The sequence below is a fragment of the Boleophthalmus pectinirostris genome, unplaced genomic scaffold (assembly GCF_026225935.1).
Source record: "Boleophthalmus pectinirostris isolate CB_2022bp ecotype Guang Dong unplaced genomic scaffold, ASM2622593v1 HiC_scaffold_22, whole genome shotgun sequence".
Classification (NCBI taxonomy): Eukaryota; Metazoa; Chordata; class Actinopteri; order Gobiiformes; family Gobiidae; genus Boleophthalmus; species Boleophthalmus pectinirostris.
This window is the reverse complement of record NW_026571190.1, coordinates 27,858,124-27,884,895: the sequence shown is the minus strand read 5'-3', so window position 1 is coordinate 27,884,895 and position 26,772 is coordinate 27,858,124. Positions and strand designations below refer to the sequence as shown.

The window sequence follows — 26,772 nt, the reverse complement described above, 5'->3', positions numbered from 1 at the left end:
ACACAATGCCAGGTTTGTTTTTGATGAAGGAATACTATTATACATATGTGTGTGTGTGTGTGTATATATATATATATATATATATATATATATATATATATATATATAGACCTATCATTAACCAGTGGACAGTACAAACAACTCAAATCCCTGAACTCAAATTGTCAATGAGATTAACTGAAAATGATTTAACATGATCAGATTCCATTATAGCATACAATAAATGAGCTTTTGAACAGTTTATTATCATCAGCATTACTATAGATGATATAGTCAGTATTCAAATTCACAGTACACAAAATTGTATCCTCAAAATCCCTGTTTTTTTTTTCTTGGAGGTCATTTCTTGCCCCTTTCTTATTGCTGGACCCCCCCCCCCCCCCCAAAAAAAAAAAAAAAAAACTCTACTCTTCCTTCAGCACGCCTCTTTCTCACTAGGCCCCTGGATCCCACCTCCTCTCCGAGCCTTACCTCATCCTTCCTCCTCTCCCCTCCTCATCCGTCTCTCGGTAGCTGCTGAAATCCCATTCCCCGTGGGGCAGGCTAAATTGAATTGGCGTGTTTATATGAACAACAGGGCCGTTGCTTTAATATACCTTAGAGTTTCTGCCTAATGCCTCTTCGCTAATACCGCTAGAGCTCACTGCCATCACTCAGCACACTCTGCTTTTATGGTGATGATAAAAGAAACACTTAAAGACAATTTAAATACAGAGCGAGAGCAATGCAATACATACAATCTCTGCGTTAAATCACATATATGTAAGTTTGTCTTTAAAAGGTCTTATATTACACAAAAGTGACTTCTGGGAGCGTTTGGCCAAGCTCAAAATGCTCTGTTCCAGCTTCTGATGTCATGTAGTGGTAATTTTCATTTTAACTAACTTTTACCTTTAGTTTAGTAGAGATCAGCAAATTGCAGGGTTGAAATTATCAAAATGATTCTAGTGTGTGAAGTTTAAAAATACAGTGGTGCGCCTTCTGTGTTACCACATGACATCACAATGCAGAACAGCATGTTTTCAGTTCGAAAGAAGAACTAAATATACAGAGTTTGTGTTTTAAATGTAAATGAAACAAAACCCATCTCCAGGTCTGTTTGTGATGAGGAAACAAAATTATACCATAGGTCCGAAAATAGCATAACATAGGCTCTTTAAAGAAACTACTAGTACTTGCCACTTCCCAAGCATATGGCATGGGAATGGCCAGAAAAGCATTGCGATTTTTTTAGATTAGTGAGTAAAGCAGAATAAATATCCGGAGATTTGGTTGAGAGAGTCGGTCATGCTCATCGATGTGCAAACATCCTCCATTTTACCTCCTTTCTCCGTTTTCTGTCCCCTTTTCTCTTCCAGATCTGTGTCAACCTACAAAAGGTCCATGACACAAAGGAGGCTAACAGGCCTGAGACACTCAACCCAATTACTATTGATCAGTCTGCGCTCCGAGGACAGCAGCTCGCTCACCTGCACGCATGCACGCACTAACACACACGCACAACAGCCCTATTGGTCACAAAAGTCCGCTAAGGTCAGGGTTAATTTTATGCATGAATTTGAGGATATCATTAAAATAATAATAAAAATAATTCTCTAAAATGTATAGGAAATAAGAGATAAAGAAATTAGAATAAGAAAACGTGTCAGCAGAGGTTAATCAATTCAGATGCATTTTTCCCCTTTCTGTGCCCTTGGTTTAGAGAATTGAATAGGTGTAACCTGGATTTGCCAGAGCACCATTTTGTAAAACACTATTTACAATGAAAGCAGGTTTGAATATGAGGATAATTTTATTTAGGTCTTATAATTTTATGTAATGTTAACGGGAATTAAGTTTGAGATTGTAAAACTTACTTCCTGCTAATGGAAGGTAGCAGGACATCGTTAAGCAAATCAAAAGAAGCTCAGAAGGTTCCTCTTAGCCGTGAATGGCCATCTCGGCAGACTAAACACAGGTTGGGATGAACTGTGTGTTGTGCTGAGCCGAAATATCAATGACTAAACTCCCAAACGACTTAGTAACTATCGCTTTTACTCCGATTTTATCCACAATAATTAATTTTCTCTCCCAAGGCAGACTTCAGCTTTATCGGCTGCTCTCCGCCAGGATCTCACTATTCCATTTAACCGTAATCCTCGGATAAAGGGCCGACCTATGTGTGTTAATGCAAAAGCATGTGTGCACGCTGAAGCAGTCCTCGAGAAAAGACTTTACCTGCATTCACTGACACACAATGTTAGAAAGCCAGTGGTGAGGGGACCAGTAAGTGCTATGACTTTGAGTGGTGTCACCTCCCAAGCACACCTCTACAAGCTGGATTACAACGCAAGCCTATAGAATCCCCCTGGAGTAAGCAGGCCGGCATAGCAACAGCCACGTAACCAGGCCTTGGTCTTAGTCTGTGGAAGGGCTGTAGGAAAAAGGAGTGGAAAAATAGAGAGATTGGATGGATGGGGGCGGAGCGTCCAGCTGTGCACCCAAAGGGTCGGGTCCAAATACAAAGACACTAGATTTTCTACAAGAGTCGACCAATAAATATACTTTGTCTTCAAATCACTGCACTCTTTCATTATTGATCAATGTTTGTCCTGAGCTACAGGCCAAATCAGGCAGGCTATTTACAGATACATAATTAAAACCTAATGTGACCACCAAATCTTAGCCACTGGGTGGTAGCGAAATAAGAACATCATATTTTACCCGTCATTTATCCATTTGTAAAAACACTGTAATATCCATTTCCACATTTAACTAATCATTCTATCTATAGCCTGATGTTCTATTCCCAGAACGCCTGGCACGCACAAACATTTATCATCAAACACCTGAATCCATACATTTAAAAGCTCATTGACTCAGAATCATGCGAGTCCTAATGGGACTTCTAATGAGTACTTTATTGAAAGCAGGTGGGATGAAAAGGTCAAAGAACTACAATTAGAAAAGAGCATCAGGAGGGAAATCACAGCTCACACGTTCATCACACGTTCACCACACGTTCATCAGCAAAGGGAAGGAGTCATCACCCGCCTCTAAAGAACAGAGCGAGTCAGAGACGTCATGGCCGGGATTGAGTGGAATTCAGATGAGTGCCAGCTCAGACAGACCAGGCCCAGCTGCTCTCTGTCTGACGAGTGCCTTAATTAAGAGACATGTGGTGAGGTCTGGGAATGACCACATACACACTGTACACACTGGAGGAGGCCTCCAGAGGGGAGCTGTTAAACAGGCACCACTGTGGATCTGAGGGTACAGCGCCAAGTCCACTGTGCCATCCTCTGGGACCATGTGAAAAACATCTCCACACCATTATTAGGCATCCCTTTGCATACCACAACAAGAAAGGAGCTTAATTGTACCCATTGTGTAGCATGTGGTCATAAAACTAAACTAAAGTAATAATAACAGAGCAATTAACATTCACTTTGACCACAATAGATTTCCATGCTCTTGTCATTGAGTCTGAAGACAGAATTGACTGCATGATAAAATGCTGGCGGTTGCACTTGAACCACGACAATACACTGTATTTTAAAACAGTACCTTAAGTGGAATAAACATGGATAACCAGGAGAGTCTTTTTACAAAGATTGGGGCTGAACAAGTTTGGAAAATATCAAATTGATATTATTCTGACAAGCATTGAAATTGGGATTTGATTTGCAATTCCTGTTGGCGTGCACATTTTAAATGCGACCAGAAGCAATAAGATTTCAGAAGATGAGGTCTGAACTACAGGGTTAGCAGGTCTTATACAGAATAAGAGAAGATATTTTCTTGATTGCAGAAAATTTCAACTTTTCCTCATATAATTTTATTTTGTGCTCCACAAACAAAAATAGTATTAATATTAATACATAAATCCCTCCATTCCCTTTACTCAATATCCCCCCAAAATATCAGCACCTTAGGCTACCAGTTAATAAAGCCCTCTCAACAACCCCTCCCAGCACCGCAAACCGTGCTATGACAATAAGGGAAAGTTCTTCGTCCAAATAAAAGAACCGAAATTAATATAGTCCCAGGGGAGCCCCATCTGACCCCCTGTCACTCCCATAATAATTTGATTTCTTTTGAAGTGATTGCTTAATTATTGTGATTATTGGCAATTGTAAATTACATTTTCCCTCTAGGACACGTCTCTACTTCTTTAGTCTGTCAGCCAACATAATGTTTAGGACACGCAATGCTGAAGAATAACAACTTTTTATTTAATCATACATAAATTTATCAATGGTTCTTGATCCAGCAGCTTCAGGCAGAGTCTGGTGTATGTCAGTGTAGAAAGCAGTTTGAGCTCTCAATGGGAAATACTGGTTAAATAAAAGGTCGAAGGATAACCATGTGCTTCCCCCATACACTCCCACACATAATAAACTACAGTAGGGACCCACCAGTCTCCAGTTTATTACCCCTACCTCCAGGCTAAAGGCAGAGAAACAAGGGCTGGTGCGGGTCTTAAACACTCTCCAAAATTTAAAGGTTGGAAAAGTGTTTTGATGGCACCGAAAGTCAGTTTTGTTACTTGTCGATTTCTGTTGAAGACTAAGGACATAGAAAGTCTCATCTAACGAACTAAAGCATGGGTCTTTCATTTCAGAACTTCACTCTCCAACATGCAGCCGATCTGTATATTATACCGTCACTTTCATAGATTCCCTTTCAGTTTCACAGATACATCAATTTCTATATTCTGCTTTATGAAGACCCAAGTGGACAATATTCATGCGTGTGTGTCTGGCTCTAACAGTCTGAATGCTAAAGACTATATTTAAATGTCATTTTTCACAACAAATCAATACAAATGAGCACCTGCAGCCGCAGCCGCAGATGTGTGGGGGTGTTGTTTCAGAATAGTTTCCCTGAATAAAGACATTTTCATAGATTAATTCTGACCAAATTCACTTTCAAACAGGATGTTACCCACATTTCAGCAGTTGATGTTGTGGTATAAATATTTCTAACGTAGACTGTACAATAAGAAATTTTGATGCTAATGCTAAACCATTTAATTGTAACCCCACAGCACATGATCATTAGTAGAAATAGTAGAACAATATTACATTTATTTTAAAAAAGGCACTGGGACTTTAAAATATATGCACACAAATTGCTCTAGTTTTATAATAGGAGAATAAAGATTCTATGATTTCAATGTTCACATTCAGGCCTCTCTCCTTGGAGGCAGCCTCCTTTGGCCGACAGCAGCAGCGTGGAAGATCCTGTTCAAGGCCTGTCTCATCCATTTAGTAAACTCTAAACATCTTATTAAGATCCACCTTCAGATACTGTACATTCAAATTCACACACACTGAATACAACTACCAAATACGATGTCTCTGTGTTTCACAAAGACATATTGATCTATTTGGGATGTAATATTAATACATGTCAAAGTAGCTGCAGTGTGGTATACTTGACAAAGGAAATATTGTTAATTCCTTTTCAATTGCCAATCAACCAGCGACCAATGGCTGATAAGCTAAGGAAATATCAAAGGCCAATTTCAACAATTTTTTACAAAAAACATGCTACGAAACTGTAGGTTCTTTACATTGCACTGATCTAGCTATGAAGCGTACAGTTATATATAAAAAAAATAATCCCGAAAGCTACAGCCTTGTTTTTAAAATGCTTTAAGAGAGCAGTCTAGTCATTTTTTTGCACTGTACTCTTCACGCTACAGTGTAAGACTTCATGTATCTTCTTTGGGCAAGTTTTTGGCCAAAACAAAACATTGTCTTCTGAGTTTTAAGGCTAACAGCCGATACACTAAAAAGAGAAATGATAAGCCCAATGTATTCATCTCCCTATAATTAAAATAAAAATTTTGTGTAACAACTATATGAGGATAGAAGCTCAAGTCGTACACATACAGAGATGAAAAACTATAGACCCTGTCTCTAAAAACTCTATTTAATGCACAAAATATTAGGACAGCAGGATTCAAATCTCATTTACATATTGAATGTTAAAAATGGATAATACAAGTCAAACTATGGTGGCGTGATTTGCTGGTGTGTGTGCCTGTGCAAACACACTGTGGGGTAGCGTGGGTGTGGCGTTACACCTCGTGTGGCACTGGGCAGCCCAGATAAGAGCTGATCCTATCCATGCCTCCCTTCTGCAGCGCCTGCCCGCCCACCCACACACCCCAAACACAAAAACACACTCAGACACACAATCTGCAGCTACACTAGCAGCCACTGTAATCTCGTTTCACAATCCCCATGTTATGAGCATGAACACACACACTAATGAGCAAAGCCACAAACATAAACAGAAGAAATCATATTCCAATATAGACTATCCATATTAGGTTGTGTCTCTCTACTGTATTTGTAAATAATAATGAATAATTGTTAAAACTAAAGTTTGACAAGAGGCCGCATCAGATCCCTTATCATTAAATCTTCATAAGGTTTTTACACAGACATCACTGGATCATCAACAGCATGACTTAAAGTATAATGAAAAATGAACAAAATCTCTTACCTTTCTTCTTTCTGAGACTTAAAAGCTACCTAAGCATACACAAACCCACACTCTACTTCTGCTGTATTTTGGTCAAACACTCACACAGCGTGATGTGATCGGCCACCCCGATAGTGAGCCACAGCGCTCTCTCTAAGCTTAAAACTAAGTTTGGTGTGCACTGACCAAGACCAAGGAGGGCACAAAGCAAGGGAGTGGAGCGAAAGAAAGGAAAAAGTGTGACCAGTGAGGGAAGTTTAACCACTTACGATTCAAGTTTAGCTTCAACACACCCCGCCTCCGCCCGGATTCATTCAGCCCATGTACACGCACACCTCTGTGGGTGGGAGAGGCACTCAATTGGATTTTGGGAAGCACTACTTTTCCTCTCGTGTTCCATCTGGTTGCTGCTGCGTGGCTGTCCGACATACAGATGCTCCTCGCTCTTCCCTCTTTGTCCTATCTGCTCTCCTGTGCTTATCCTGGGTCAAACAAACCCTCCTACAGCATCAGCCCCAAGGCCAGGTGACTGATAGACACAGCCTCTGACCCTGTGTGTGTGTCCTGTACCTGATAAAAGCAATATGCCATGGATCGACAACAGATGAGATTATAAAAGTATGTGAACAAGTAACATTGTGTAGCAGAGACTCAGGACAAGCAAAAGAGAAAAGGGATGAAAGGATTCAATTTGAGTCAGCGACAGGGAGACACAAAGTGTAGTGAATGTGATTTGATGGTGACGCTGTGATGGGCTTTAGGCGTACAAATAGTATTAGTCACTGCTGTGCAAACCTGTTACATACACACAGCCACCCAACAGACACAGGCCTCACATCACTGCAATGACATACACATAGCATGGTATAGTTCATGTTACGGGGCCCGGACACTAAGACCTGTAATAGAAATTCAACCAGCCGCATCTCTGTGACCAAAAATGGCATTTTGTCTCCAATCCATCAAACAGAAAGGGTAGGTGAAACTAATTTATGTAAGGAGAACAAGTCTAACCTATACAAGTGCTGAGTTTATATCTAAGGATCTCCAGGGAATCTTGCCACCAGTTATTTTACCATCCCATTCAATATAAATAGCATTTGGGTTTGGGTATAGAATGGATAATAATAAAAGTAAAATGTTTATCCAGGGGTAATGCTGAGAATAGATAAATCTGCATAATAAATATATGGCATAAATGGCATTTCAAAATGTACTTTATAATTGACACAAAATGAACACTTTATGCGAACTGATAAAATAAAAATAAACCTCAACTATGACAATGACCTTCCAGATTCCCTTTTCTGGTGTTTTTATTCAGTTCCCTTGAAAAAAAAGTATTCAGTTTTTGGGTCACATAGTAAGAAATAAGAATAGAAACGCAACTCAAAGCCTGTTCTAAAATCAGAGAAGGAGGGAACCTGTGCATAGCTCCTGACTATTAAGGCATATCTCCCTCAAATTTCCTTTCCATTATTCGTCCTTCTTTGACAAAACTCCCTCCCACGGCACACCCATGACCCCCCATGTGCAGACATGAGGTCAAGCTCCAAAGATCACAGGGAGAAGCCAGACGAAAGAGCGTGGGGCGGGGCAAGGCAAGGTGGGGAGAACAGGAACCTAAAATCCTTCTCTCTGTCCAAAAAAAAAACCCTCAAGCCTTCACATATAGCCCCTTCCCAGCACCCCTCCCACTCACCCAGTTGTGTTCAGCGGAGGCAGTGGGCACTCTTGCAGAAACATCAGCCCAGGGAAATTCAAATGAGAAGGAAACGTTGAGAGAGAGACACAGAGAGTGGAGAGAGGGCGAGGGCACAATAGTGAGAAAATAGGATCAAAAGAATGAGATGGGAGACCGTTGGGCCGCTTTGGAGGGGGGGTGATGGGGGAACAGCACGGGAGCGCCAGAGGTTGCTGAGGCTGCAGGTTTAGATAATGTGTAGATCTGAAGAGATTTGCAGGAAACATTTTTATTCATTTTTTGATTACCCTCCTTTCCCTCCTCCTCGGGTTGTCTCTGTTTGTTTTTGGCATTAGCGCTCACACAGACGGAATGCATGTGTATGTACATATGCATGCTGATTAGAAGACGAATATTTTATAAACACAAATGTTCACACTTGCACAAACCTGCACCACATACCAATAAGCACAGGCACGCTTAAAGATGCAACAGAGGGGCAAAGGGCTGGGTAGACAATGCCAGTATGCCTGGAATGCTAAAGGCGTACAAATGTGTCAACATGCAGGCCCACTGTCTGCATATGTACAGATACACACAGACAACAACTTTCTGATTGCACAGCAGGTTAACCAAGAGTTTGACACAAGATACACTGAATTCTAAAAGCCAAGCATACATGAAATACAACTATTACAGTGCACCTCAGTATTTCCCACAAAGACAATATGGGAGACATAGAAAATTTTAGAGGAGCCACCAGTCTCCTCTATTATTGGGAAACGCTGCACCCCTACCTCCTAATAAATATGTGTGCTTTTTATAAAAGGTTTTTAAAACTTTTTTTCACTTTTTGTAAAGGCCCATTTTGTCTTATACTTTTAAACATCAACAAAAAAGTTTTCATGTCTAGGTAACAAAAGTATTTGCATGTGTACAGGATGATGAGAAGATTTTCAGGTGAATATTTTTATGCTTGTGTGCTATATTGCGTTTTTAAAAGGTGTTAGAAGAGTTTGTCAGTGAAACACACCTGTCTCGCTCTCTGCCACTCCATCCAAGTTGAGTGAGATAGACTGGTCCCCCTCCTGCTGGCCACAGCCTAGAATCATCCAGTTCTCCAGGTCATCAGAGTCCGAAGAGCTGCTTGAGCCCAACACAGATGGGGACTGGGCCTGGGACTCAGACTCAGAATCAGACTCAGACTCTGAGCTGCTGACATTTATAGGAACTGCTGCTCTTTTTACCTGTGTTAATAATAAATACTAATGAAATATGTGTTATGCATTGAGCATGCATGACAATAAACAATAAAAAAAAGATTATAATATTACATAATATATTGTATACATTTCTGGTAATTTCAATTCACTATAAGTTATAGTTATTAACCATTTAAAGGTACAGTATGTCTTCTAGTAGAGGGTACGGTACAGTGCTTCTTTTGTCTCAGAAACACGGTTCATACCTTAAGCTCAACTGCACTTGCTCAGGCAGAAAGAAATATTTTTTCTAAATTATTGTTTAGAAGCTTTGCTGACAGAAAACCAACGATCAGCAGCAGTGGCTAGTGTCCTGAGACATTCATATCAGAGTAAAATGGTAAAAATCTTAGATCACATGAGACTGCATAGTGTGTAATTAGTTTGTTTTTTCTCAGTTTAATCCAAATCCCAAACTACAAAAAGGTGCACAAGATGCATATGCTTCTGAGACAAAAGGAGTTGTTATAGATTTACCTACAATGTTCCACAAAATGGCCAAGTCATTTCTTTTTTGTCTATAGGTGGTGTACCATCCACTAGAAATCATACCCATTACTAAACCAATGTTTAAAATGTGCACTTTTATGTGGCACAGTGCAGCCATGTCTGTCACAATAACACATTTTGATGTGCGATATTTTGCTATAGGACATATAGACAACAAACAATAATACTTAATCTACTCCATGCCAACTGACACAAAATCCTAACCCAAAAATATTCTAAATGTACAATTTATCACTAAAAACTCATAAGAAACATTCTGCTATTTATTTTATTTAACACATTAATAGTTACTTTGATCCTATAATTAGTCATGAAAGTTAGTACCCCACAAAATTATTGTTCAGTCTAAGATTTATTGAATGATAAACAGATATTGTAATTATTGTTACAGGCAGAAGTGCAGCACATACATGCACATAAAAAGTATGAAATCACATCTTTGACACTTTGCTTCTTGTCCCTCTCTCTACTCTATAACTCATGACAGCTAAGTGACCTAACAGCCAAATAGCCATTATCATGTATGATAATAACTTGAACACCAAATTAGGGGTCAGTGAATTGTTAACAGCTTTTTGACAGTTGTTTATGTAACTTACCTGCTGTGCAGGTGTGGAGGTACAAAGCTTAGGTAACCCTCGACCCTTCAAGGCACAAACTCCTTCTGTCTCATCACTACTGTCATCTTCAGAGAGTGTGATGACATCTGGGCTGGAGTCAATCACTATCACTTCTTCAAACACTGTAGATGCCCTCTGACCTTTACGTTTTTCATTCTTCGCATGTTTGGTCCTTTTCTTCTCCTTGTCTTCTTGTACTTTTTCTTTTTTCTCGGCTGTAGACTCGTTTTCTGATAGTTGTCTCAGTTTATCTGAATCCGTTAAGTTATGGTCACCTTGGGTGCTGACCTCATCCCTTTCTTTCCTTTCATCTTCCAGCTCACTGACCTCTCCAGCATTGGAGGAATAGTGAAGTTGGCTGTATAGGTGAAATTCAAGTTCACTGTCAGCCTCTGACCCCTCAGAGTCATCCTCCTCCTCTCTGTAGAGATCATCCTCCAGCTGCTCGTGGTATTGGTAGCTACTGTACATCACTACACACACCTCGATCACAGACACCTATCACAGAACAAACATTTATCAGATGACACTGTAATTACAGTTACAGTGATCTAATATATGAGCAGTTAGATGGATTTAGTCAAAACAAAAAAACTGTTAAAAAGAAAAATCATAAAAAGCCAAATTCACATAAATTGATTAAAATGTCATAACTGAAATAAAATTGTGATTGTCTGGTATTCCGCAAACAGAGCACTTTGAAAAAAAGTAGGAGAAAAAGTTTCCTTGTGCTTTTCTAATGATGCAAAAAAAAAAAAAAAAAAAAAAAAATGCACATAGACCACTATTCCACATTCCAATTTAGAGGCATTAAAAGTATTGCACTTCTACGAGAAGCCACTGAAATACCAATTATTAAAGAGAGACCTTTTTTTTCATAGACTGTCTGAAATCTATAAGAGCTTGTTAAAGAAAGATTATGGCTGACTTGAACAGATACTTTTGTAGAATTCGTTTTGTAGCCTACACTAATGAGACCATTTCTGGTGGCTTACACAAATGATGATTATTATTATTATAAAACATTATGAGATTTGGATGATTTAAGCACAAATAATGTACAATAGTTCCCTACTTATCCTTAGCTGATATATATGAAATATGTAGATCCATTTCTTTCTTGAGCACACACACTGGCACAAAGTGGCTTCAGTGGACATAGAAGGGGCACTGGCCCATTGCTCTGGCCAGCCCTGCGTGTCTCTGCCATGATGGCTGGAGATGATTGGCTCTCAGACCACACACACGGCAGTAAGGCCACGGTAGACAGTCACAAACCTCCCGCCAGGGATTATAGCACAGAAAGAGCCTCACCGGCCCGCGATGTAGGGAGTAAAAGTTCAGCAGTGCAGAGAGACAGAAAGCCTGCAAATGAGTTTGTCAGGACGATACAGCGAGGGTCCAGCACATACACAGTAACTACAAAAACGGGTCATTTCACAGACTTAATGATAGCAGAAACTTAATAGATCCATAATTCATACGTTAGTGTCAGTGTTATTACCGTATGTCTGGGAACATTTTAATAACTACTGTCAATATGGTAGGACATAATGTTAGCTAACTGTTGTTAGCTTAGGCTAACTAGCTCAACATTGATAGCATAGGTTTTCCGCTTTTAATTATAGATTATGAAAAATAAATTTTGCAGGTAAAGGACCATTTGCTTATCACGTTGTAATAACATACTAACAATAGCAAATCGTGGTTAAAGGAACCAATCCAATGTAAGTATGTGTCACTACAGTCTCCACGTGTTTATGAGCAGCAGCCGGGCGCTGGATGTAAACAATGAAACGATTAACTCACATCGAACTAAAAACAACGTGAACTCTGTTTTTTAAATGTACCACACTGAAAGCCAATTCATCTGGCCTTTATGGTTAGAGCTACTGTGAATATTAACTTACCACCCCGCAAAAAAATGAGAATTAAAAAGTGGAGGCACGAGTAGCAGCAGCCCAAGATCCATGCCCGAGAGAGACGGGGAAAGAACTTCCGGGTCTGTTCAAAGTAAGTCACGTTTCTCTGCCGGGACAAATCAGTTTCAAAGGTTGTTTGTTTCTGTGACTGAATAAGTAACTAACCTAAATAAGTAAGTAAATAAGTAACTATGTAAGTAATGATAAGTGCATTCGAAATCAGATATTTGTTAAATGATTCTTCTGCCATGTTCTTATAACAATAAGTCACTTTACTCAAGACACAAAATACCTGTATTCACAAACTGTTTAGTGCACATAGCCTGCACAATGACACATTCACTTAAATTCCTTCTTCTACATACGTAGCTATAATCATGTCTTTGTTTAAACACTTTAAATACATTCTAGGCATTCTTACAAAAAATAAGTGATTGCAAATAGAATTTTGTTCATAGATCTTCAGGAGTAATAATCCTGTTTTCACAATAATGACCAATTATTGTCACAGGCCTTGTACTGTACAGCCATTAGGCCAGTGGGTAAATTGTAGACACTTTTGACTGATGAGTAGAATGTGGTGTGGTCATGTGCAGTGGTGAACTCGCATTTCAAGCAATGTTGCAGAATTTGCACCATGCTATATATGTACACATACATCTACTCATTATTACTGTTCATCACGACCAGTGTCCAGTGACCACAGTGATTTATTTACTTCACTTGTATTAAATATGGCTGTGCAGTCACATGCAAGTAAAATAGAAGGGGGCTCAGGACACGCCTTCTGGTGAATACTCAATCTGAGGATTAAAATGCGCAGGTGATCTTTTCAACAGCTGCCGAAAGCCGTGAAGATCGATGAGGGGCAGTCTTTCACAGATGTTGTTCTCCAGATGTGGCAGAGTGAGTTGGATTGTGGAGATGGTATCCTCTGTTGACCTCCCAGCTCCTGCAGTACTGCATCTAAATCTGTCACAATAATTACTATAGACTTTTCTCTAAAATAAATGAAGAGATCAACCATATTTATTTGGACTTTAAATGTATTCTGTGTACATCTGTTTTGCACTAATGGGAACCTTCTATGTTTTATTCTATATTCACATTTGAATTTGAACATGTGAACATAGAGGGAGGTCTAATAACACAGGGTTGTCAAAAGTATTGAAAATCTGATACTAATCAATACTAAAGCTAGTATCTCATTTGAATAGGTATCAATACTAAAAAAGTTACATTCACAGGACAGAAATGAACCTTTCCTGAATAGTTTTAGAATGATCTTGAGCTGTACCAGAACATATCAATACTAAAAAAGTTACATTCACAGGACAGAAATGAACCTTTCCTGAATAGTTTTAGAATGATCTTGAGCTGTACCAGAACAAGTATAGGATCCTGTAGACTAGTATGGATCACTATGAAACAGGCCTGGACAACTGAGGAATTACACAGATATAAAGCCACATGGTAAAACAAAGTACTACAGTTTAATGTTGAAAATTACAATCTATTGTTTAAATAAATAATTTTTTTATCATCATCATTTTGGAATCAGTATTGAGTACAGGTCTGTTCCTTAGTATCAAAATCGACTTTGAAATCTTTGTGACAATAACATACTATACATAACTAACTAGGCTATTTGTGCATTTAGAAAAATTATCGAACTTCAGGGTAATTATCTTAGTGGCAAAAGTAGTTTCAATATTACTGTTTTTTGAGATATTTTCTAATCCATTACAACACAAAATGTGACAAACACCAGGAAAATACACTTTTTTATACACTAATTTAACAGCGTGAAAGCAAATTTCACCTTTCATTACTGTGCTGATCAAATCTACATATTTACCATATAAAGGCAGCTTGATTATAAATAGTATTACTTCTGTGTAGGCATATATTTTTCTTTCAAATATATTTTCTCTATTCACAATCAGATCCCCTAGATCCCCAGCATTCCCTACACCTCTGTATCACCAGCCTATTGTGATCCTTGTGGATGCAGGCAGTTTTCACCTTTCAAAAATATTAGCTATAAATGTTGTGAATGTATGCATGCATGTTTGAGTGGGGGCCTGCAGGTCTGTGCTATTATTACATGTTGATGGGAATGTAAATCTATATGTAAATGTAATTCAAAAGACTGGCTATCACCATCAGTCATATTTATTACATGCAGAATACAGCAAAATTGTGCTTTTGGGTTTCTGATTCAGGCTATGTTACATTAACATCTACCGTTCCCTCCTCTGCATATCCCATATCATGAACCGTAATTGTGGAGTCTATATCTAACTATGGGCATTATAATAATAGTGAGCGAATGGCATTGTGATATGGAATCGGGGGTTGAATACCATCTGATTCCAGGTGTTTCTCCATGCGTGTCAGTGCAGGAAAGGCCATCACAGAAGTAGATTGTTGCCTTACAAAGGTTAGTCTGTAACCTCTGTCCCAACACTATCACTGTATACACTGACACACTAAATACTGCATTTGTTTTTAGAGGGTGCATATGGGCCCTTCTGCCTCCTGCACTCCCACATCTATCTAAATTGGATGCAGGTCAGAGATGCCTCAGTGCCCTGGTGAAATTGTGATGTGGCTGCCTGATTTTGACTTCCATGCATTTGCCAATATTTATTACTATTTAAAAAAAAAAAAAAAAAAAGGTGGAAGCCGTTTGAATGGAAGAGGTTCATCTTGGAGTGTCCAGGTCACTGATGTGTTGAGGATGGATGGAGTGTCCGCAATAGAGACTTAAGGTTCCCTGATTTCCAATCATACATCCAACAGGATGGTTCTGCCTGATGAGTGGTTGTTATTGGGAAGAAGAAGTTAAAAGAAGCATGTCATTGGTCCTATTTTTGGTGTTTGTATTTCTTGTGATGGGACCTGCTTTCATTTGGAGACAGAAGCATGAGGCCGTGGTTTTGAAATGACTTTTATCCAAACTAGATACATGCAGCTACAGATTTCGCCACAACCCAGCCAGTGTGGATTTTTGAAGAAATGGTCACTTTGAATGTAAGTGTGTCTCATAATTTGAATGGGTACAGGATATATTGCTATACATATATTATATATAGTATACACAATATACTATATATTGTAGGATATATTGCTATACATTGTTTGTGAGGAAAGTGTTGATCAGTTTGCTGTTATCACGATATTTCAACACAAAAGAAAAAAAAACTTAATATGTTAATACAATTATTTCAGACAAGCGTATTCACATTCCTATAGGTTTTCTTGTTCCAGTAATGTCCCTCACTTGTGCATTGATAAATTATTAAATGATGATAAAATTATACATGTTAAAGAAAGTAAAAATAAATAAAGTAAAGAAATAATAAACTACAAAAATGTATTTATGAAAACGTATGTGCTTCTAGGGAGTGGCCACTACAGGTTCGACACACAGAGGGTCTAAGGCAGTATATAAAACTTCTTTCTGTAATTTTACTCATAATATGGCACCAAATTATAATAAAAAATCCTGGTGCCACCTTTGGACCACCTTAGTGAAAAGAAGTCTAGACTATTTACACATTTACAGCTAAGTCTGATTTTCGTAACAAAAGCTTAGACCCTATCGACATTCTATCTTTAGAAATACAAAGTGTCAGTGCTCTCAACAGGAAAAATCTTGAACAAGCGAGCAAGCTTCACAACACATTTCCTCAAAGAGTGGACCAGGCGACTGGGGATTACATTTGTAACAGAACAGAATCCTTGTCCACTGGTCACGCTGAAATGTTTGCCTTTACATACAAGTCATATTGAGTCACATTTAGACTTACACTTTACTTTACACTTTACTTACACTTTATTGATCCACAAGGGAAATTATTTGAACACAGTAGCTCACACATCACAAAAAATATAAGTCAAATAAGGCATAATTATTGTATATGTAAAATAAAAATAAAGGATATATAGTAAATATATCTTATCTATATCCAAAAGGCCACAAGGAGAAACAGTGCAAAGATTAAAGAGTGATTAATATAGGGTTGTCTATTACATAAGGGTGAGTTGTTGTACATTTGTATGGAGTATGGTATGAATGTCGTCCTGTATCGTTCAGTGTTTGAACGGAGCTGTAGGAGACTGTTTGAGAATGAGCTCTCCTATCCCTAAATATACAGCTAAATAATATTTTTGAGCTACTTTTAAATCAGCAGGAGAGAATACAAGTGCAAAATTAGCCCATGGTGCCACTGTGAATGAGGCTTGAAGCAGTATAGTATATTTTGAACATACAGTTTGAGGGCAAAAATGCCCCACTGATCCATCAGATCCAACAGTTCAGTTTTGCTTTTTTTTTTTTTTTTTTTTTTTTTTTTTTTTTTTTTTTTTTTGCATTTTGATGAATAATATATAGTTTTTCAATAACTTGGCTGGATAAAAAAGATGAAAAAAGTTTGTAAGTGCTGTATGACTTTTGACAGTAGAACAGAAATCCAATCATAAATCAGGCAAGCAAAATAAAATGTACAGTCCAATCCCCTCAGTGTTGAGAAGTCACAGTCACATAGTCACATCACCAAAGACTCCTCCCCCCTCTTCACATCAGGCAAGTGCTACAAAGTCCTGCTGGCATAAAAGCATTAAAAAAAATCATTCCAAATGCTTTCTACCTACCATTTTAGTTGGTATGTTGGGTGTGACTCTAGAAGGCCAATTTGTCTTCAGTGACAAATACAGAATTTGTGATTTCATAAACATGACCTATTGTCCCAGATAATACGTAAATATCAAATCAAATGTTGTTTTTACTGATAATAATTGTAATGTTGATTTATTCTTTATTACAAAAACAATGACCATGACGGCCAGGTTGGTTTGGTTCTCAAAACAATTATCCAATCAGAAACCAGAATGAGCCCCACATGAGCCCTTTGGATTGCCAGTTTTACTACTGAAACCAGAAATAAACCTAGAAGGACTCTCTGAGCTTTTGGAACATCTGCAGCTCTGGAGGAGTGAATCTGAAGGTTCTGAGCTTCCACATGATGCATGGCCTGTCCATATTGCCTAGGCCTCCTGAGAATAGGAAAACTTGTATGTGTCCTCTATATGAGGGTTAAGGCACTGGCAACCCAGGTTTTGAGAGTTACTTTTGTAAACTACTAAGACCATGGGCTGGCCTAAACATGACCTACTATGAATAAAATACAAGATGTAGGATAACATTGTAAGATAATCCTCTGCGTAGATAATATGACTATTAGGCCTCCTTAATACAACGATACAAATTTATCAAATCTGGAACTCACTGGTCCTACCTCCCATTGAGAATATTTGTCATTTTCTACATCGTTTTCAAATCCCATGAGCAAATCTTAGCAGATATGCAGCTTAATACCTACCTGACCAGCCAGACCAAAAACTTAAGGGACTGGCTGGTCAGGCAAGTTTCATACTGTAGCCCAAAGCCTATAGTCTAAAGACTTCCCCAAGCACTAAGCAATAGCCTCACCTTGTTCTGTCACCTGTGTTTAGCACAAGTCTGACCTTTCTGAAATGCACTGTGTTTTTGACTTGATCCAGAGTGTAAATGCCGTGCTGAGTGCGGCGGGTGGCCCCGTGGAGAACATCTTCACTGTTGTTTATGTGTTTACATTGTTCTAATCGGCCTTTAGTTTGTGTGTGTCCCGGTTAATGCGATTCTTTCCGGTTCCGCTCGGTCAGAGCTCGGGTCACTGATCCAACAACTCTCCCCTCATATTAATGACATTAATTAGCACAGGGAGGGAAAACAAACAGGAGATTATTATTATCAGAACTATGGCAAATTCTGTCACGACTAACCGAAAAGCCAAAAGTGGAGCGACACCTATAGGGTGCGTGGATACACCTACATCATCAAGGTAGCGGGACATTTCCAGGCGTGTATCCATTTTTCTAGCGTAGCCAAAAAACTAGCCTACTTTTTTTTTGCATTATGCTATACTCTACCAAAATGTGCATAGACACAGACTGGTCGTAGGTGGCCAAATTGTAAAATAGTCTTCTGAACCTTGATTAATTAGTCCTTTACACAATCTTAATTACAGATTCAAAGTTTTGACTAAAGCGTTAAACAAGCTATAAATCTATAATTTTGCCGGTATGAGCAGAGTTTAGGAGATTTAAATCTTATCCATGATTTGGCGAATTACATTTTATGGTCTGTATGTTGTAACCATGCTTGGTCTAAATCTGCTGTGCGAGTTTTAAAAGAGGAATACCTTATATAGACAATCTTTAGTCAAGTTGCGTCTTGTTGCATGTATTGATTAAAATAATAATGTTTTTTTTTAAGTTCCAAAGTCAGGGTTAGCGCACGATCACGACCAGGCCAGATGTCCCGCGCTTTGTTACTCTCAGAAGCTTGGCGCGTACTGCAGCTGCTGCAGATGTTATACCTCACGCGGGCGGGTGCAGTTTTTGTTGTAAAAAAAATTATTTTTAAACAGCTTCGAGGTTAAATGGTTAGATTAATTTGTAGTTTGAAGAAAGGAGTGAATTATAATGTTATTGTCAGTCTAATGATAAAATCAATATTTTGTCAATGTCAAAATCAACATAGGCCTATTTCCTATTAAAAAGGGATACGCTTCTCATGTCTCGTTTTCAGAAGAACATGAAGTCGGTCAAAGCCTCAGCCTAGGATAACGGATATGTTATTAGTCTATAGCCTACTTATAAACCAATTAAGTGTCCGTAAGCGATAGCCTATCTGACAGAAAATTGTCCTGTATTTGTTAGAAGCAAACGCTGCCAGACCGAGGAAGGAGAAGACTGGATGCTGCTGATGTACCCGAGCCCCGTGCGTAATGCGTAAAGCGCGCTATGCGTAACAGGTGTAGATCCATTCAGTGAAGAGGAGGCGTAGAGGTGCAAAGCTGTTTTCTAAAAGTCCCGTCCAGAGTTTCTAAAAAATGGAATAGAGCTAATATGCCTACAGTAATACAACATACAACCATTGCTCTACTAACAAGAGCGCACAGAGACGAGTCAGACAGGCGAGAGATGGGCGTGGGGAACAAAGTTTAGTGGAACTTGGCAACAGATGCGCGAGGGGGGTCCGGTGCAGGAAGCCTCTTAAGTTGGGTTGATCTATGTGTCCGTGCGCGTACACATATAGGCCTATTGCATTAGTGCACGTTCGTGCAGGAGAAGCGAAAGGACATGAGCGCACATTGAGAGCGCAGCTCTTTCACTCGGCGTGATCATTTCACGCTTCCCCCCGAAGCCCTTTTTCCACCTAAAGCGTTTAGTTGCAGCTGACTGAACACTTGCACAGAGTGCAATGGGAGCGGAAGGGTCGAATTATTTTAACTTACAGCTTGGCCCAAAACTACTGTAGGACGGAAGGGGGACACAAGAAAAAAGTTTTTGTTCTTTTCCTTTTTTCTTTCGCTCCATCACCTCCCCCCGCACCAACCATGAACATGGAGCAAGGGCCTAGGAGTCCCGCACAACGGGTCGGCAGAGCAGGTAAGCATCAGCTCGATTTGACATTTTTAACAGTCAAATATTAGAACATTGCGTTTTTATGAAATAATGGAAACTATTTTACTCTATTGTCTGTGCATTTCCGGGTTTTGAATATTCTGTACTGCAGTTTAACAAACTTTTATCAACATTTTAAAAACAGTTTTGTAGATTGGTTTTGGTTATTTAGGGTTTTGGCAAATTTGCACCAGGAGTTTATTAATTTGCTACAAATAGGCTACAAAACTTTTTTTTCCCCTTTAACATAAGAAAGAATATTTATGACTAAATAGGCAATCATTCAAAATGGCCAGTAGGCTGTTTGATTAGACAGTATTTTTGTTAGTCTCTTGTGGGTAGAATAAACATAAAGGTGTTTAAGTTTACTATTGTTCTCAAGTCATTATTGAACACTCGGTATACTGGCAAATTAGTTTGTGGATTTGTGTGTGCGTGCACGTGCATTATAGGCCTACTTTCTTCAACAGGTTCTCTGCGGCCCATTCATAAAACAGCAGGGTCTACTTTAGTCGATCGACTATTTGGCACCCAGTGGATATCATATAATTTCATATCACTGCCCGCTGCGGATATATTGAAAAACAAGTTAATGTTGTTTTTCCCTGATTTAGGAAATAAGATACGATTTTCTATATCAAGGTTCAGGTTGTGCATTGTGTGGGACAGAGTGAAATACGATATTATTGTATTATAAACATATGGTATGCGCACCATGTAGCCTAAGAAAAAATAATGCCCCTTTGCTGCTCTAGTGTTGGATAGGCCTTTAATCCCTGATAAATGCCGAAAGAAGTGGGATCCCTTGCAAAAGGATAATAACTCTTTAACCGCAGAGGAAATCAGAGTTTAAAGCGGGCCCTCCTTGGTTGCTTTACTGAGACTTTTGGGCCCACAGCCTCTACCTACTGCCTCTCCATTTGCTATCACTTTAAAATACGTGCCATGCGTACTAAGCAGCTAAATCAAAATGAATGTGGATCTAATGAGACCCGGCTTCTATTCCCGCTCTGGAGCCTGCCGTGCGTAAAGTACGCACACGGCCACTTCTTTCAATGAGCAATACATCCATGGCTCACAAGTGAACAATATGAGTTGTAAGATTTAAGGTTATTGTTTAACAAATAACTAATAACCAAGAAAAAAATAAATAAAAGAAAAATCAGGGACCACTTGAATCTTTGGAATTATCCCCATATACCATTCATTCTTCAGTTGTCAAAATGCCTAAAAAGGCCATTAGATCAAACTAGTTAACATGTGGTTATAATCTGAATCAAAGATTTAACAGTTACATAATGGGCCATATTTGATTCAACAAATCAAAGAAAGCTCAAAACGCAGGTCTAATTTGTGGCCACTGTATTAGGTCTAACTTTTCTTCTTTCAGGAAAAGAAGAAGGCTATATATGCACAAACCTCAAAAGGAAAACATATTAGCTTATGTGCATAATACTCGATTACTTAAAAAGCCGTAATCACACTAATAATGGATGAACTCGTTAATTACCAGAGCCTATATTAATTATTACGCATTAAAGTCACGTTTTTTGCGCAGAAAGTTTTTTGTATAACATGAGCATTGTAGCTGAGACATGAAGCCTATAGGTAAGATATGGGAGGGGTGAAGTGCATGCGATGACCTCATATGGCATTTATCTATTGACCTCAAGCGCCCTGTATAACGTGAGACTCCTGTATAATAATTGAAAGTGTACTGTAATCAAACTCACGGATGCACCCTCGTTACGTGATGGTGCGTGTCCATTTGGAAAGGCCTGAGTGGAAGAGGAGGCACACCTGTTTTGGATAGGCCTACCAGTTCCAACTCAAGACTCTGAGAAACTCCCTACTCCCAACATATTATTTATTAGTTTATATCTTATAAGCCAATGAAAAACTTAAAAAGAGATACGGAAGCTTTCTCATTATGTTTACAGTCAGCAGGCGTGTAATAAACGAGCCGGTGGAGTTAACATGCGCTATTAATTTTTCATTGCTTTTTTTTCTCGTTTTGAGACCCAGGCGCGAAAACACCAAAGCAGCCGGGCTTTGATGGAGGATGAAAACGGGAAGAGTGAAAGTGAGAAGCAATAGAGAAGAGAAACGGTTAAACAACAAACTGTGTCTCCAATTATTATCTCAACACATACTATGTTTTAAAAGTACACATCGTGATCTTCCCCCCAGCTCTCATCTCCAACACTGGAGTGGTAATGAAATATGGTAATGGCCCTGGACCCGCGGATTAGACTCGTGTCGTCCCACCCTGATGGAAGTTTTCTCCAAATTTCCAACCCTAAAGCGACAACAATTTGTATACATGATTGATTGTGTTTGGATTTTTAATTGCTTATGTGTTTAATTTGCAAATAACACAGACTGCAATTTACTTGTGCGCATGGAGGGTGGAAGAAAGGGGGTGCTCCTCGGCTCAGTATCTTAGTAAATAAATAAAAACAGTTTGCGTACAAGAAGCATCCAAAATAGAAACAGTATTGTCAGGATGTGGATGTGAATTATCATACACCTGGCATTTCCACTGTTGACTATTATAGGCTAAATCAAGAGAGAATATGATAAAAAAAAAAATAAATAAAAAATAATAATATATATTTATATATATTATGTATATATTTTGTTTAATGTACTTCATGTCAAATGTTAAATGTGTGATATGTTAAGTGTGTTATTTGTTCAGGTGGTTTTTGAATGGTTATTTTTTTGAAAATGCAAAATATTAGGGATTAAGTGCTACTTTATAATATCGTAAAGCTTTAGACCAAGCGCAATAAAGCAATATGGTGGGTAAGAGATTTATAGCTGAACAATATTGAGCTTTGTTTGGTTTGATGTAGGCCTACGGTTAACTGGATAGTATCTTAAATAACTATATAAAATATGAGTCGTCTGTTGTCGAAATATAAGCTAGTCATAGTCTCTATTCATTTTAAGTGCTGTTGTGTAGGCCCCAAAACTTAAACGCCCCCTCGTGGTGTACGTTGTAAATGCCAGCAGCCAAAAGAAAGCAAGGCCAACTCCAGCTATGTCTTGTGGCATTTCAGCATAGATCTATCAGCATAAACTCTGTTGGACTATTTTGATGGGTAAGCTGTATGGATGTGTCCTCCTTGGGGTCATTATGAGATCAAAGTCAGGTTTGCATTCAGGAAGGGTGCTATCCAAAGCAAAATCAAATCAAAACAGAAACGAAATACACTCATAAAAAATAGGGTATATTAACCTTTTCAAAATCCCTCTGCAACATCACACATTTTGTTAATATGGGGGAATGGTAAAAATATATCAAGGCATATCAGGGTTAGTTGATGAGGATTCAAGAATGAACAGACTAGAGATCAAGCTAAAGGTCTTCTTCCAAAGTGTAAACATGGAAAATCTAAAATGATTAACTGTCTAAAGAGGAAGAGGGGAAATAACAGTTTTTAATTTGGCTCCAGCTTTAGGCTATTTGTGTAGTTAATATTACAAGGGCGGGAGTTAGATCTGCCCTCTCAAATCAGGTGGGACCAGCATGTATTGAATGCCTTAGTTTGTTTAGACCAGAGCCTTACTGCTGCTCGTTGCAATTGCATTTCATTAAACACCACATCCGTTTGGATCCGCAATCAATTAAGTAATGAGTGCCAATGCATCTTTCATTTGCTCTCCCCTCAAATTTTCTCCTCAAGCTAAACATTTATAGCATTGTGTTCGAACAAGGAAATTACACATGCCAGTTGTTTTCGGGGAAACTGACATCTCACAAAAGATACTGATAGGCTGCAAGCAAAAATAGGCTATATTTTTATATTAAGCTCTGTATTTAGATTTTTTTTTTTTTCTTGGCTCAAATCTCTGAATATACATATGTGGCAATATAGGCTAATATTTACGTTTCTGTAAACACTTTAAAGGCTTAATCCTCATTTTTAATACACCATTAATTAGCTCTTTAATATTGACATGAATAAATTGAGCGCAAACTGTATGGAGCTAGGTTTTGCTTCCTTAATTGAAATTAAACATAAAATCATCCTCTCGGTGCGTCGCCTGCTCGTGCCTTCGCATTGGCTGCTTGACAGTACGTTCAGGGTGTCATTGGCCCGTGGGATAAGCATCAGCCAATCACTGAACCCCCCCTCCTTTTGCTGTCCAGAATTGACTGTGACGTGTCCTCAGCGCTCACTCTGTGATTGGCTGAAACGGAAGTGAGTGACGGGCAGGTGGCCGGCGCGTGGAGGTTAGGATTGCTGGCGCTGTCCGCACGAGAGCAGGTCCTGAAACGCTGTGCGCGCCACAGTGGACGCTGGGCGCCGCGAGTTTTTCTCCGTCTCATCATAACGCCGGTGTTTGTGTCCACGCCACGGCTCTGACGTCTTTGGGAGACAACTACTTGGACAAGTCAGGACTGTTTTTGCTTCTCTTTAAAGCCAACAATTTTGTCTCAAAAGTGACGTTCAGACCCGGATCCCCTGAGAGAGTCAGTGAGCTGTGAGACCCGGTTACAACAGAGAACTGCGGTTCAGCCTACTGCCATCTATTCACATTGGAGGACAGAACTGAACAGCTCAAGACTATTGCTGTGTTACGCTTTTTGTGCGTCAAGATTTAACACACTCAGAAGGATGCGGTTGTAGCATTCCCATGCTGCATTTTAACAGACAGGAGACAGTTGTCCGAAGACTCATCTCAGTCACTGGGGGACCAATCTATCTTGGACCAAATCCATTTAGTAATTTGTTATGTTATTTCTTTATTTCTCAAGTATCTTAAGTACATCTCAGAAACAAAAAAGTTATTTTAGAAGTCACACCATCGGACCGCACAGAAGAAGGACCGAGGGCAGACCACTAGAATTTTTTATTTTATTTTATTATTATTATTATTATTTTTAACCACAGCTTTTTGATTAAAGATAAATAGAAGGAATGAGCGCTGCCGCTGTGGTGAAGCTCCTCTGGTTTTGGAGACACCAGAACAGAGCTTGGTGCGTCCCGTCCCCATGAGGTGGAAGTCTGTATCCGATTCTCACTATTCTCACTGTTATTTGTTCATCAGCCAAGTATTTTTTATATCCCAAACACGTTACAACTATGAGTGTTTTTTACTAAACTAATCTGGCAGCAATTCTGCGGGCATAGAATTGTAATAACTTGAAACATTTACGCTTTGCCCTTGTGCGCTTCTTTGGCTGTCGAAGTGGAAAAGGCGGCAGGCTGAAACTGGGGGTCCAGTGGTATTTTGAAGAGCCTCGTTCTGAAACGGGGCCCCGCAGCCCCACATCACTCATGGAGATTCACTGTAAGCACGACCCGTTCGCAGCAATGCACAGTAAGTTTACACCTTGATTTATGTACTTGCATTCCTCCACGTTGTTTTAAACCAGCCACATGTTCAAGCCTTTTTAGTCTAATAGTTTCAAAATTTGAAAAATGAATAGTTTGACACTCAAACCCTACATAACGTCACCACCGCTCTTGTAAAACTGGATAATAGGCCTAAATAGTTGAATGTGCTGAATATTTTATTTTCCTATTTATTAGTATCTGGTTGAAGTTTCACTTGATGAAAAAGTTTGGCGCATACTGTGAACAACATGCAAACAATTTCCATGGAGGTAGTTGTTTTATTTTTAAATAGATGCATTTCTATGAGCAACACAGGCCTGAAATTTTATTACTGAATAAATGTTTATTGCGATCATTATATTAATTTGCAAAGCCATACCCAACTGAAAGACAATTGTTCATGGCATTTTTGTTTAAAAAGTTGGTGATTTTGGTCCCAGGTTCCATTGCTTTGTTGTGGTTTGGTGTGTGTGGGTGAGCCTTGTGTTGCGTGTCCGCCCTGTCCCTTTCCTGAGGGCCACAGGGAGAGAATGAGGGGGAGAGGATCTAACAAAGCATGACTAAAAGCTGAACTTGATCCACAAACTGGGTTAGACGCAGAACACGTAGCGCACATTACGCACGAGGTCTGCTCAGGTCTTCTTATAAAAAACAAGGCTAGACTTTGTTGTTGACCCTTAACAGTGACTGAAAAGGTGCACGCACACTGTCCACACGGTGTACTCATCCACCCACGCGCACACGCACAGAAGCAGAGCAGGTGCGCGCGGGATGTGGGACTTGGTTACTCAGTCGTGACATGGCCGGTCTTGCACTGTTGTTTTACTATATTATAATTATGACTTATTTGCTTGTCTTTTGTCGCATGAATTCAAAAAAGTGAAATGTAGCTTATATGAATGAGACAGTTTTTTTGGCTTTATGATCCGGGGGAACTGATTACATACGTGTGACACAGGTTCCCATGGTGCGTTATTTTTGCGACACTAAATGTGCTCCCCACATTCATTCACATTCAAAACTAGAACGAATCATCTTTGCTATCGGTGTTGATTTTACCACAGCCAATGATTCGCACTACTGGTGTTGCTGGTAGAGCCTGGAGCGTAGCTTAAGTTATAGTTTATATGTCACAGTCTCGGGACGGTTTAAAACGCCAAGGCCTACATGCTAAAATGTTAAAGGTTAAAAGTAATCAAATGCGTTTATGTCTCTCCTCCTTATATGAATATAAGACTTAAGCTTTATTTAATCATGAACCGTGATATTTTTTTTCGTTAAAGTTGTATGTTTGGATTTATGCACACGAACGGTGGTGTGACTTTTTGAATCGTATGAACACAACATTATAAAAACCTAAAAACCTTTTATATACAATTCTGATTATTATGAGCAATATTTTTTATTGCACAGGGCCTTCCTTCTAGGGTG

The 26,772-nt window shown here is 39.1% G+C and overlaps 2 protein-coding genes across 5 annotated transcripts in view; one reads left to right on the top strand and one right to left on the bottom strand.

Moving 5' to 3' along the window:
* zcchc7 (zinc finger, CCHC domain containing 7) overlaps positions 1-12,555 on the bottom strand; it is a 36,140-nt gene extending 23,585 nt beyond the window's left edge. Inside the window, exons 1-3 of the mRNA XM_020930568.2 lie at positions 12,464-12,555; positions 10,533-11,051; positions 9,195-9,408 (exon numbers count right to left, since the gene is read on the bottom strand). Coding sequence (XP_020786227.2) covers positions 9,195-9,408; positions 10,533-11,024 — 706 coding nt within the window. The 5' untranslated portion in view covers positions 11,025-11,051; positions 12,464-12,555. The remainder of the gene's footprint in view (positions 1-9,194; positions 9,409-10,532; positions 11,052-12,463) is intronic.
* Positions 12,556-19,351: 6,796 nt separating this feature from the next.
* Positions 19,352-26,772, top strand: part of pax5 (paired box 5) — a 50,770-nt gene continuing 43,349 nt past the window's right edge. The window contains exon 1 of one of the 4 annotated variants that reach the window (XM_055157872.1): positions 19,352-19,975. In XM_055157872.1, the coding sequence (XP_055013847.1) occupies positions 19,924-19,975 (52 nt within the window). In that variant the 5' untranslated portion in view covers positions 19,352-19,923. Of the gene's footprint in view, positions 19,976-24,210; positions 25,325-26,772 lie in introns of those variants that run through there. The other 3 variants (XM_055157869.1, XM_055157873.1, XM_055157871.1) reach the window with 3 other exon arrangements.